We start from the raw sequence: 14734 nt of genomic DNA, 5'->3' as shown, positions 1-14734 counted from the left end.
ACCTAATGATATTTAACTGTACTGATACATCATTAAATCTACCCAATGATATTTAACTGTACTGATACATCATTAAACCTACCTAATGATATTTAACTGTACTGATACATCATTAAACCTACCTAATGATATGTAACTGTACTGATACATCATTAAACCTACCTAATGATATTTAACTGTACTGATACATCATTAAACATACATATTGATATTTAACTGTACTGATACATCATTAAACCTACCTAATGATATTTAACTGTACTGATACATCATTAAACCTACCTAATGATATTTAACTGTACTGATACATCATTAAACCTACCTAATGATTTTTAACTGTACTGATACATCATTAAACCTACCTAATGATATTTAACTGTACTGATACATCATTTAATCCAGTTACTCCTGAGATGTTGGAAGAACCAGTCCACTGAGAACTAACCTTTAGTCATAAGGAATATTAACTCACTCCCACACTCTAACTAAACAATATACACAAGCTTCTATTCAAAATAACACACGTTCACAACACAACCAATTCCTATATGAATTGGTCACCTAGGTAAGCAATATGATGTAATTTCCATGTTGTAGCATGTTATCCTTACAGGGGAGGTAGTAGGTAGCCTACTGGTAGAGAGGGAAGGCTTCCTCTGTGTTCCTGAGCCAGAGAGTGGGTTGTGGAAACCCTGTTCTTAATCAGCTGTAAACCTGTTCTAGAGACCTGAGAGGGGAGCTATCGTGGAGAGATGTGTTTGATCAAATGTGATTCAAAGGGCGTACTCCAGAAAAGCTTTTTGTATTAACATTCATAAACAGCTACTTTGAGAGGAATATTGCACACTGATCATTTTTTCTTTATAGACGTAGTACTGCTTGATCATTATTGTAACAATGCATTTAAAAATAGATCATTCCCTCTATAGAAAAAGCTGTATTAGCCAATTTCTATTGAGTGGAGGACAGTTCCTTTCCTTTCCCAGCTACTCCTGCTGTTAAGGTTCCCTCTCCTCCTCATTGCTATATGCCTCTGCCCTGATCGTCTCCCTCCTACATCATAAACCACAGCTTGTATGTTTTTCTTCCTTATTTAACTTGTACAGTGTAACCCCTGACAAATACAGTAGTGTATTGCTGGCTGGGCTGGTGTTATAGTGTGGGCAGAGGTTATTGTATTGTCCTCCAGGGGGCTGAAGAATATGACAAAACAGAGAACATCTGTGGCCTAACTCTCATTCACTCTCAGACACCTCCAGATAAATGGTCATCTGCATACTGGGTGTAATGGGATGTTGTGTAGTGTCTCACTTATGCAACAACACACATACATACTTAAACACCAACACAAAGCACGCTTTATTCCAGTATTTTGGCATCAGTTTTTAGTTTATTTATGTTACCACCAGCTCAAACAGTAATTGACTCAAAATATTAGTTTTACTATCCATATCCAATCCCCAAATCTGCTAATGCTTTCAATCTAATAGACTTAGATTGGATATAGACCATAGAAAGACATTGACCTGTCAACGCCATGCCTGTTCAATCACCACACAGCCAGAGACCTAGTGACGGTAGAAAGAAGAGAATGTCAGAGTGCTGCCACCACTGTCCCCTCCAGTTTAAGTCTCACACCAGTGCAAAACAAATATCATGACGCTGCTCCGGTGTGGGACAATAACTGTGTGGGTCGCCCCTCTTCTGACTGACCAGCATGGGGAATAGGGATGACGAAGCAACTACCTCTGGAGTATAGGACCCTATTCAAAAGTCACATACACTATTAGATAGTTTGTTATAGATATAGCTTGAATGTCTTTAGTGTAACCACAATGTACAGTATTGTAATGCTTTACTGGACTCGTTAACTTCCCAGATAAAAATAACATCCTGCTGTCAATGTAACAATGAACATGGTTTGTCCCGTTGAACTGTCACCAAGAACACATTGAGTCAAAGGGTCAGAAACCATGTTGTTTACACACTACCTTGTTGTGGTTGACACTATCACTATTGTGGTGGCTGTGTTTGTGTGTTGAAGGCTTTAATAGACCAGTTGTCGTAATTGAGGTGCCTTTGATAACATACTTTTTACTACACTGCTAGAACACACAGGGCCTAATGACCCACGAGGATTCTGGGATATTGCCCTTTCTTGCTGGTTAGATTTGCCTTTAACACAGAACAGAGGCGCTTACTCTACGCTGGGTCACCCTGACAGGCAATTATCTATTCTACACAAGAGCTCATCTTTGTTAGCTGGGCAAACACAAAGAAATGGCTTGTCACTTTGCCACCGTTTTAGTGAGGCAGAGTTCTGTGTTAGAGAACATGATATTAATTGGCAGGCCGGACTCCGGGACGGTTGTTCTTATGCGTTGAGAGATTGTAAAGGTTTGACAGGACAAGGTCGTCAGGCTTACTGTGGATTCTGTTAGCTTATGCAAACTTTATTCATCCTTTATTGAAGAGGACTGCCGGTTCACTCTGGCAGATCTACTTCATCTGAAGAAAGGTCTGGAATTATAATACAGAGGTGGGCTTTAAGGTGAGGGTGAAGGCACTCTCCATTGCTGTACTTCCCCTTGTGGTAACGGTATGAATTCCACATAATGGAGGTTTAGACCGAAATACACATAAGTAGGACACCTGGTCCTATCCTTTATTGACTGAAATGTTAAACTACGGAGTGCACCTTTTTTTAATGCATGTGGTTAAATAATGACAATCATTATTTTCTCATCAGACTTCCATCTTGGTCATGTCTTTTGGTTGTCGCCTCACTAGTTATGTGTAGGTGATGCACGAAAAGCATCCCTCATCCAGAGACTGTGAACTCCCTTTAGAGCCGTGTGGAGGAGATGTGCAGCCAGGAACCTGTGTAGTGATACCTGATGGGCCGTGTAATAGGGCCTGATTAAAGCAGCGTTGCTGGACTCATTTTGTTAATGCCATGTTATCAGGATCGACTGAGGCTGCAGCACGCACTCTTCCCCACAGACTCTCATGGACCTCTGCTTAAGTGGCAGAGCGTGTCTTAGAATAGTGAGAGGGAGTATAAAATATTGGTTGCTTGCTTTCATCAGTTTTTGAATTCTAGGATGCTAAATGCTATTATACACTCCTTTTTATGAGCTATTGAATCATTTTGGAAACTATCATGCAAATGCTTACTGTCAGGAGGGCACTTCAAGAAGACTTCTTTACACCATTTTAAACTGTTGTGAGATTTCTTATGGGAAATAGATTACCTGATTATGCAGTCAATTTTTTTTACATTTATTTAACTAGGCATGTCAGTTAAGAACAAATTCTTATTTTCAATGACTGCCTAGGAACAGTGGATTAACTGCCTGTTCAGGGGCAGAACGACAGATTTGTACCTTGTCAGCTCGGGGGTTTGAACTTGCAACCTTCCGGTTACTAGTCCAACGCTCTAACCACTAGGCTACCCTGCCGCCCCAACTCAAGTGAAAACGTGTTAGAATATAGGCTACCTTTCATCAAGTTAATAACAAACAATGCTTCATTTCTACTTGAACGGTACCTTAACTTCCCTAATCTATTCCAGTTACCCCAAATTAAAATATTTGATTTCTTTCCTACTTCACTGTTTGAACAAAACCCTTTTAATAACCCTTTTAATATCGTAAAACAGTAAGTCTATTACATTATTTAACCAAAGTTAACAAAAATGACCATATTAGAACAAACTGTAGTGTGTTGTAATAAGTATTATCCAACATAGTCATGTATTCTGTCTAACAGATAAAATAACAAAAACAAACCCAAATGAAGACATTCCTTTTCCTCTTGTCACAGACGATGAAACTGTAGATTCAGTCGTTTTCCGTTGCAAGGTCTTTTTGAGCAGAATGAGGAAAGAAGTTGTTTTAAACAGTCGACGCCAAGGTCGCCGGCTACTCTTAGAAGGTAAGCAGGAAACAAATTTTACATTCAACTAAAATAATTCATCATTTTACTAACAAGGCAGTTAAGCTCCTAAATCTTCGATCTTCAATGTATTATATAACATTTGATGGCTTAGAGAATGTACAGTGTGTGTTCTAGAACATCTGTATGCACACAGAGTAGACTTCCAAGTGTGATACTGTCATTTTGAGGGACCGGTGTACATAAAGGACTCCCCTTTAAGATGCACAGCTTATGTGAGTTGTGTAGATGGACGATCACCTCACTGACAGCCTTTCAGATTAAACCAGCTCATTGACTCCGAGGAACCATGTCATCAACTTTAAGTCTTACCTTCTCTCCACCTCAAGCACAAGGACAGTAAATGACAAAATGAGCATTACCTACAATAGTCACCTCAATACCGATTCATCCTCAAACTCTCCTTGAACTAATATAAACAAGGCCATTATTATGAACAGGGTTATGGTTTTTCAGTATAATATGCAACCCTGACGTTTATCTCTTTAAACTTTCATGGAAGGTACGGTACTTGAATACCTAGTAGCAATTTGCTCCATTAGACCTACAGTGTCTCTTGGGGTCAGGGACAGAATGTTCCATGTTTGTCTCCATTAGCATCCCCACTCCCTGACTGCTGCAACCCTATTAGCAGAGAAGTGCCAAAATGAATGCACAACTCTACTGTAACCATGCTGAGAATGTCAGAAGAATATTACCCTTTCTCCTAATGACTTTAAAAAAGTGGATTAACACTGTATTAAGAAGAAAACGGGGGCTTAGGTTAGAAGTTAATGTCAAGATTTGCATGAATTAGACAGCAGAAAAGTGGAGGGGGGAGTTGGGGAACGTTCAATGGATTTGTCTCCTTGGGGGGGGGGGGAGTCGGTGGGTACAGCAGTATGCCCGGTGTGATGCCATCCTTTTGGGGAGCTCTGGGTGGGTGACATATTGAGTTCATCCTGTGTTGCCTACGTCAGTCTCTATTGACTGCTGTGTATCCTTCTCACTCTCCCTTTCTCACTATCTGTTTTGCCTTCTCTTGAGCACTACAGCTCTCTCAACTCTCGTCTCTCCTCCTCTCCCCATCCCTGTCGCTGTGCACAGCATGTGCAGCACCATGTTGAGCTGCAGGGTGTGAAATTCTTACTGACAAACTAAGGATGACAGGGGAGTGAGTTACTGTAGCTACACAATGCTACAGCTGTTCCATTTTCCAGTAACTCTGCTTTAAGGGGAACAACAAAGGCCCTTTGGTCATAACTAATATGGAAAGCTTTTGATGAAATGTGTAATGTACAGATTAGTAGGTGGGGCTGTACTCTACAGGAGAGTCTCTCTACCATAGATATAGAACCCATCTCTGGTCTCTACCCCCTGTCCTACCACACCCACACAGAGACTGCCTCGGGGCAGCATACTGGTACACTATTCATACTGGATGGTAATTGACTCCGCTTGAGCTTACCTCTTTAAGATAGCTGGCCTATGCAAGGGTGTGTTTGTGCTAGCAAGCATGCATGTGCCTCTAAGAATGTATGCCTGAGTGTATGCTTGCATTGGTCTGAGTGTAGATGTATTAATTGGGTGATTTCCAGTCCGGTTTTCCCAAACTCTGTCCTGGGACCTCCCCTGGGTGCACCTTTTTGTTTTTTTTTGCCCTAGCACTATACAGCTGATTCATATAACTAACTTATCAAGCTTTGATTATTTGAATCAACTGTGTGGTGTTTGAGCAAAAACCAAAACGTGCACCTGAGGTGAGATGGTGGGGGCTAGGACAGAGTTTGGGAAGCTCTGAGTGGCATAACCAATCAAGCAGGCTTTGAGAGAAAGTGTCGATTGACAGTCATCGTCATGTTCCTGCACATTCAAAATGTTCACAACCACAACATTACATTGTGTCTGCCTGACTTGTGGTCACTTCATTATTGAGGTCAAAGGCTCAAGGAATAGAATCACCCTGGAATCGTGTTTTTGGATCATCTTTCTCTCTACTGGGTTCATTGTGGGTCATTTCACTTTTCTTTTAACTTTAGTTGCAGAAACAAGGTTTTGCCTTTTTTGTTTTACAGGCGCGCCCTGACTATATTGATATCATGGGGATGTAGAAACGCATTCTCCCTCCATTGTTGAAGTAGGAGTTCCCTGGTCATAGGACACAGCTTCAGGAAGGTTAGATTCCTTTACAGGGATAGTCTGCGAACCATTTCAGGAAAAACTCACCAGCCAAACACATACGTGATCGTAACAAATTTCTCCCCCCAAGAATGTGCCAGCTCTCAACCCTTTTTGTAACACTGATGTTACATTTTTCTCTGAGCAGAGATTTCTTTGGTTTCCTGAAAAACCAACCCAGAGGTGCTTGTTAAAAGCAAGACATCACTCCCCCATGTTCTTGTAAAGAGAAACCTCAATAGAACCACCAGAGGACAGAGAGTTGAATCACCATGCGCTCCGTCACTCCTTCCAAATCTCAGTTACAGAATGACTGCACCTTCATCAACTCTACAGAGTAAAGACCCAGGGCCTTTGTGACCACACAACCTGCCTCCCTGCTACTCTTTTTTTAAAATTACATTCACCATTGGAGGGGACTCAACCAGCAGCTGGCTGATATTGCCCAGCCCAGGAGTGAGAGTCGGGAAAGAGGGAAGAGTGTGTGGGATGAGGGGAGTGTTGATCTCTGGGCCCTCTCTTAGCGGAGAGAGGGGATTAAAGGGATGTGGACGGGGGTGAAGAGGTCTCATCCCATCTCTGCTCTCAGGGGAAGGAGGGGGTTTTACTTATTAAAGGATGGAAAGGGTGACTTAGAGGGAGACATGTCACTTGTGTCCCAATACAAGTCTTTATTTCAATACTGTGAAGAAGATGGAGGCCACAGCAAAGATAGATGAAACACACTTCTCCTTCCCTACACTGTTAAACCCAGAGCCTAGCCAAAAACCTTTCGACTTGGAGATCTTCTACAAGTTGAAACGTTTCCATGGAAAAATGTTGGAACTGCGGTGATGGCGCTGGGTTTGGCTCAAATGTGTAGAGTCTCTGTACGCCTAATTTATTCCATTATCCATGAAAATGTGGCATCTAGCTTTGGGGTGAGTATCTACCGGAAGTGTTGTGGAATCCAATGTGTTGCTTTACCACTAGCTAGCTTTGCATGAAATGGATTTTACTTGATCAAGTTAACTTCCTTTGAAGGAAAGCAGAGGAGAAGAGGAACACCAGCTGGCATCCCGTCTGCTTCGGGCTGTCATTTAACCCGCTGCGCCACAACTCCAATTATTTATCAGTCAGCGTACCTGCCTGGGCGCCACAGGACAGCACCGCATAGCCTACACTCTACAGTATGGATTCCCTTTGGGAGGACATGTTAAAATGACTGGCTGTGTTCAATATCTTTAGTGTCTTCACACTCCTGCAGCAGAACCTGGATGTCCTCGGTCTTCCTATTCAATTATCTCAAAGAAGAAATGGAAGCAATAGTCTTCTAACTAGAGACCCTTCAAAGAAGTGGGGAAAGGGGACATATTGGATGATTTGTTATATTGTTAAAGCCCCGTTATAGAACTGGCTCTTTGATTTGTTTATGATTGGCTTTGATCTCATGGGCTGTTTGGAACTGAACTCTAACCCCATATTTCTCATCTAACACTGAAGGCCTCATTTACATTGAGTTCCGCTCTACTTCTTATTCCTTCCACAACTTGCCAGTTGAGAGGAGCACATTATCAACTCTCTTTTTTTTTTGCCTTTTTGTTGTCCATTGTTCATACAGAAAATTGCAGTACCAGTCCCCAGTTTCGTTGAAAGAATGGTTTGTTCACAACTTTGGAACAACTGATCGAAAAACCTCCCCATTGTCTTCTTTCCCAGGCAACCAAATAACCCCAGCCAGGTCAACATTAGACACTTCAAAGGAAAAGCAATGCTCAAAACTATTCAAAGTGGCACGCTGCCCTTGGATATATCGCCACATAAAGCAATGATTATAAAGTACTGGCACTGCGCCAGGGTAATGGCTCTGAAGTGAAAGTTTTGGGCAGACGGCGGTCCCCAACCTAAAGCAAGGATTGTTAGCGTAGTGCTAGTCGACGGCAGGCGGCGCTCCCCAAAGCCGTAGATGAATAGCTTGCCAGTTTGAAACATCCGCAGGGTCGGTGCTATCGGAGGAAGACTGTGTTCTGTTATTTCCTCTCATCCACACAGCTGTGCCGCCAGCGCAAGGGGTTCAAAGTCGAACACTCGTTCCCGCTCTGCTATTATCACACCGTCTGAGAAGAGGAAAAGAGAAGCTGCCACTAAAGTTTTACTAAAGAAAATCAGAATAATAACCCTTGAAACACCTGGAGCTATTTGGAATGCTTTTAGTTAGCGAGTTGGTTGTTTCATTTCATTTGAGAGAAATGGCGTGATAGACAGATCTAAGCTTGGTAAACGAGGAGTGTGACACGTTTATTTCATTGGCTCATTTCTTACAGGAAACCAACCTCTGTAATGAAAAACTCATTCGCTGGCTTCCTAGAACGTCCCTGATTGGAGTAACCCTGTTTTTCACCTGTTCCTTGTCAATAATCAAAGTCCGGCCAGGGATGCTGAATGAAACATTAACATTAACTACTAATGCAGAGCATTTCTGTAAGGCTCATGTCACTGCTGCATTGAGTTATTTTGTTGATAGTGATTCATACTCTGTTGCAACTGCGGCACCTCACCCTCTTCTCTACCAAGGCACGGTATAATTTATTATATTTCTCCCATTTCTTCTCCCCCCTGCTCCCCATTTCTCTCTCCTCCAGGTAACAGTATACTCCACTCTGCAGCAGACAGTGTGACCAGTGCTGTACAGAAGGCCAGCCAGGCTCTGAACGAGCGAGGGGAGCGGTTAAGCCGGGCGGAGGAGAAAACAGGGGAGATGAAGAACAGTGCTGAGCAGTTCTCAGTCACCGCACACAAGGTGACACACGTCACATCAGATCATTACAAGGGCTTGGGGAATTTTTCCTCACCACATGAACTGAACAGATCAAATGTAGGCCCTACAGTAGGTATACGCTATAACATTGCTAAAACATAATCAAACATTACCACATAGTGATACCATGTAACCCACATTTCCCAATTTGTATTTGACTAACAATTCATCCCATCTATCATGAAAATGTAAACTCTGTAGAAGAAAGATCTAACGGTGTTCTACTTCTTGAGGTGATTCAGTTGAAGTGGTGTTTGTTGCTTCTGGTTCACTATAGCTTGATGTTCTTGTTAGGAGTCCCCCTCTCCACAGTGCGTTCCTCTATTCTGTCCATCCCAGCTCTTCTCCATGGGCTTCTCTCATCCTCTCCATCCAACTGTATCCCTCACACAAGTAAAACAAATCACCTGCTGCTTAATGTTGCAGCATAATATGGTTTTGCTACAAAAACGGGAGGCAGAAATATAATGAGAAATGAATCATTCTCTGCTTCTAGCACGCGCCCACGACTGTGATCAATTCCAATAACTTTTTAAGTAGCTAGCATTTTTTTCGAGCCTGCTTCTGTCATCTCCTGTAAAAACGGATTCTTCCCACTTCGGTTGACCCACTGTTCTATCCACTCTGGACTGGAACGCCAATTCATTTCTTTATAAAATTTTGAACACATTACTGCAATGGCGGTCTAATTGAAAGCCATTTGATGGGTCATGGTCAGCCTCTCACTGTTAACAGATAAAGACCCTGTGGTGTGAAATGAATCAAGCTCATGGGAACACTCTTTAACTCAGAGAATGGCCCTTTAACTCCCCATGCCATACAGGCCCAGTCATCCACTTCCCTATTCGGCTCCCGCTATTAGATGTTTAATTGTACGGGCTATTTAATTAATTGGTTGTCTTGCACTTTTTTGAAAAGTTAAGACTCACTTAAGCATGTACAGTATGTGACTTTGTTAAATTGCAGCCCTATACTTATGATAACAACTGTCATTTGGTGTTAGCTAGCTACAGTAAATGCATTCTGCAATGTCTTTTCTGCCTGGGGATAACTTTAAACTAAAATCCTTCAAAACATGAAGTAAATAATCTTTCCCCCTCTTGAGTCTTGATGTTAAGTAAGAGTTGGGAACGTTGTATATCTGCCAACTATTGTACATTAAGAAGGCAGGTTTGCTGTTAGAATCTTGTAAACCTTTCCCCCTTGTCATGCCATTGAACAAGATATCATTTCTACCTGTGATCCAGTTTTCTTTTGGTTGAAGCTGAGACCATACGGTATCTTGTGCAGGACTTCGTAACAAGGAAGAAGTTCTGTGTCAAGGTGACCTGGAGCAAGAAACCGCACTGCAGGTTCTGTTAGTCCGTCTCTGCAGTGTCTCCCACCTGCTTAGGCTCTGTGACAGTCCCAATTGCAGCACTGTTGTGCTCTCACCATCCCCACAGCACGGCTGTCTGGTCTGTGCTGCAGCTCTGCTGCCCCCACTTGTTAGCTCTGGGGATTTCAACCACCTCTATTTTTAACTGTAGGCGAGTAAAGTGTGTGTGTGTGTGTGTGTGTGTGTGCGCGCGCGCACGTCTCTGTGTTTGAATTAGATTGGTGGCCCTGGCCTTTTCTCTAATGAACCTCCAGCCAGGCCTATTAGAACCCTTGTTAATGAGCCAGGGTGATGAAAACACTGGGGCCTGGGCCTCTTACCAAGCCTGAGGAATAGCACCACTCTAATAGCTATCATTCCTCTCTGCCTAGAGAATAGATCCTGTTGTTTTACTCACCATGCCAACCATGTTGCTTCCACGAGTTGGGAAAACAAAGCGGCATCAATTAGATTATTTGACTTAGTTGGTGGTTGGTTTTGAATGTGCTAGCTAACTTAAGAATTGACTGGTTAATTGACGGATTAATAGATTTTGCATCTCACTTTGTTTTGATACTTTTTTAGGCATATTTTTGAATGATTTGTGGCAACACCAAGACATCTATTCAGAGGGGCAGTTGAAGAAATGTTTAGTTAAATAGCTTTCTCATTTGGTTTAGTCACTGTATAATGTTTATATATCCCCACAGCTTACTATTGTTGACATGTAGCCTACTTTTTGTCCCCTCTCTCTCTCCCTCCCCTCTCCACAGCTGGCCATGAAGCACAAGTGTTAAACCATTGCTAAGCCTTCGGGAGTAGGGGTCCGCCAAGAGCGCCAGACGCCATTAAGGACGGATTTCTGATTTTATTATTCTTACAACTTTTAACATGCTTAGTCTTGTTAACAACGGTAACATTTACATTTTGTGTTGTTGTGTAGCTACCTTGTTTCTAATGAAGAATATATGATGATGTTGAGGGGGGAGAGCTCAGGCAGTTAAGAGCAAAGGTTTCACAGCTTAACTCCTCTTTCACTGCCTCCATTGCCCCCAAAGTACTCCATGACTTTACGTAGGCAAACCATGGAAATGGTCACTGCCATCCCCAACCTAGACAAACACACACACACACACACACATTCCAGATCTCTCTTCCCCCCCCCCCCCCCAAAAAAAAAGGAGCAGCTCTTCAACTCCGCTGTCTCTCTCAAAGAAGTAACTTTATATATACAGTGCTGGAAAAGGAGAATTTAACAAGACAGAAGAGATTGGATGACGTGACACATGCGTATCACATGATGGCTATTTCCTGTACTTGGAGACAACAATGTACATCCCTGTATGTGAACATTAACTTGTTAAAAAATGTTAGATCTCTTTTGCCATTTGACTATTTGGCATCACACTGTTGTAAAGGCTCATTGGTGCATTCATTCATTGCAGACATAGTACTAGCCAAATGTGTGACGGACATGTTGCTTCAAAAACCTCCTGCTGGAAGACTATATTTCAACTAAGATGGTATGAAATGTGCTGTTTTCCAACTAAAAAGTCTGAGTGACCAAGTGTTCAGGTGCATGGTCTCTGTCAAAAGGTTGAATGAAACCTACAGAGTAAAGACGAGCATTTAGGCTTTACTTTTGGTAACATTTCCGAAGGGTTATTGAAGCACTTGGTTGTGAGGACAAGATCAGACTGTTTATTGTAAGGTGAAAGACTACAGTGCCATTGTAAATTAGCTTCAACTGTTGTTAACAAGCTTATAAACCTGTAAATTCATTCTACCACAATCTCTGAAAATAATATTTCCATTCTAACTTGGTCACATCTTGTAATTCTTGTTTAATTGGGGTTTATTAAATGTTTTCTGTAAAACCGCTGACTAACACGTCTTCACTAGCGGCATTGTACAGTATTTGCGTCCATTCACTGACTGTGTAACCGTGGCTTCATCACAAACAAGTAACCACCCACAGTGTGGGTATGTTTATTACTTTTAGATTCTATATGTCTTGCTGTTACAGTGCACGGACAACCTTACCTTGCAGAGCACTGTTAAGTTCTTAATGAAATTCTCGTTGCCTCAACTTCTAGTCTGCTTTAGTCCTAACATTTTGGATATTCATTGTTTTTAATAAAAATATTGAAACTATGTATTATGGTTATGAAAGTTTTTTGGGGTTTTTGCGAGTACAAGCCCCTTAGTTGGTCTCAGTAAATACGTTATTATCCTTCACTTTTCATAGGACCAGATGAGGTCCCTAAACAAAGTGCAATGGTTCTATATTGGTGCCTTTTTAAAGAGTCTTTCATTAGTTCTTCAACAGCATGTGGTTTAACTTGAGGAGTCTGTGTTAACAGTGGTAACCCGGGCGAACAGTGCCTTGCTATATTGATAACCAAAGGGAGAAAGTAAAGTATGTTTTGTACCAGGTTTGAAAGAGGGTCTTGCTTAAGATGTATGGTGCTTGTTGGAAGTGAATTGTATGAGGAATACAGAAGAAGAAAAGGCTGAATAGGTGGTTATTACAGAATGAATAGGTGGTTATTACAGAATGAATAGGTGGTTATTACAGAATGAATAGGTGGTTATTACAGAATGAATAGGTGGTTATTACAGAACGAATAGGTGGTTATTACAGTACGAATAGGTGGTTATTACAGAATGAATAGGTGGTTATTACAGAATGAATAGGTGGTTATTACAGAAGGTCTCAATACTAGTTCAATCTAATACAGAAAAACACCATTATTTTCAATTAAACAGACCAATACGTTTTAGTTTGAATGTAACATATTGAGTTATTTCAAAACATCCGTCTCGTTGTCTATATCCGATTGCATATTATCGAAATAGAAATTGTCTCAAGTCTAAAAATTTTACAATGTTTTTTTGTGTGAGGGGGTGCATTTCACAACTAGGCCAATAGACTAAAGTCATGGGAAAGGCAAGATATGTATAGGTAGTGGTAAGGAGTAGTGAACTCCATGTAGTTCAACTAGTAATTTAACTACATTTTGCAGTAGCTTGGTGGTAGTTGAACTAAATTCAAATCTTGGTAGTGTTTTTAGTGTTTTCATTACTTGTTTGCTATATAGTGGTGTAGTTAACTAATGGAACTACACAATACTTTTTTTTTTGCAAGAAATAAAATGTATTTAAAGTAGCCAAGCATTTTGTTTCTTTCATCAGACCTGCCTAATCACTGGAAACATACGTAGTGTATAATAGGCTAAATGACACATTCACTTAACCACTGACTCCAGAGTGAACTTGCATTTTGTAGTCTGAAATTTCAGATTTAGATGGTCAATATATCAAAGTAGTTTGAATGTATTGAACTACTTTTTCAAAGTCACTTTCTTTAGTTAACTAAACTATATTTGTATTAAGGGTAGCTTTAGTGTACCTTAGCTTCTTCCAGTGTGAAGTGCTTGGTATATTTTCTGATAACTATATTTTCAGAGTTACTTCTCCAATGCTATATACTGTAGGTCATATCCTGTAATCCACTGCTTTACTGGGGTCCCTTTTTGTAAGAGCTAACATTATCACAATGACACAGCATGTGTGCAGGCTTATGTCTAAACATCTAAACTGAAAAAAAATAGACTCAACATGTAAAGTGTTGGTCCCATGTTTCATGAATTGAAATAAAAGATTCCTGAAATTCCAAAGCTTATTTCTCAATGTTGTGCACACATTTGTTTACATCTGTTAGTGAGCATTTTATTCTTTGTCAAGATAATTCATGCACCTGACAGGTGTGGCATATCAAGAAGATGATTAAACAGCATGGTCATTACACAGGTGCACCTTGTGCTGGGGACAAAAGCCCACTAAAATATGCAGTTTTGACAATGCCACAGATGTCTCAAGTGTTGGCATGCTGACTGCGGGAATATCCACAAACTGTTGCCAGAGAATTGAATGTTAATTTTTCTACCATAAGTCGCCTCCAATGTCACGCTTTAGAGAATTTGGCAGTATGTCCAACCGGCCTCAGGTGCTGACCACATGTAACCACACCAGCCTAGGACCTCCTCCACATCTGGCTTCTTCACCTGCGGGATTGTCTGGGTGTGGAAATATTTCAGTCTGTAATAAAGCTGTTTTGTGTGGAAAAACTCATTCTAATTGGCTGGGCCTGGCTCCCAAGTGGGTGAGCTTGCCTATGCCCTCCCTCCCAGGCACACCCCTTGCTGCGCTCCTGCCCAGTCACGGGAAATCAATAGATAAAGGCCTAATTAAGTTATTTCAATTGGCTGATTTCCTTATATGAATGGTAACTCTGCAAAATCTTTGAAATTGTTGCATGTTTTATATTTTTCTTCAGTATATATTTGACATATCACAGGTACTGCTTTTCTCAAATTCCCCAACAGATGGCGATGCAAGTGCAAACAAGTATGTCTTTTGTGAACCTTCAATACATTTGAGTTCATATATTCATCCCAAATACA

The 14734-nt window shown here is 41.2% G+C and overlaps 1 protein-coding gene across 3 annotated transcripts in view; it reads left to right on the top strand.

The window, feature by feature from the left end:
• LOC135508061 (syntaxin-binding protein 6-like) overlaps positions 1-12422 on the top strand; it is a 97164-nt gene extending 84742 nt beyond the window's left edge. For 2 of the 3 annotated variants that reach the window (XM_064927981.1, XM_064927982.1), the window contains 3 exons: positions 3826-3936; positions 8736-8893; positions 11042-12422. In XM_064927981.1, coding sequence (XP_064784053.1) covers positions 3826-3936; positions 8736-8893; positions 11042-11065 — 293 coding nt within the window. In that variant the 3' untranslated portion in view covers positions 11066-12422. The remainder of the gene's footprint in view (positions 1-3825; positions 3937-8735; positions 8894-11041) is intronic. The other variant, XM_064927983.1, reaches the window with a different exon arrangement.
• Positions 12423-14734: the final 2312 nt, after the last annotated feature.

This window comes from Oncorhynchus masou, chromosome 21 (genome assembly GCF_036934945.1).
Source record: "Oncorhynchus masou masou isolate Uvic2021 chromosome 21, UVic_Omas_1.1, whole genome shotgun sequence".
In the NCBI taxonomy this organism is placed as follows: Eukaryota; Metazoa; Chordata; class Actinopteri; order Salmoniformes; family Salmonidae; genus Oncorhynchus; species Oncorhynchus masou.
The sequence above is the reverse complement of the archived record's forward strand: the minus strand, read 5'-3'. Positions and strand labels throughout refer to the sequence as shown.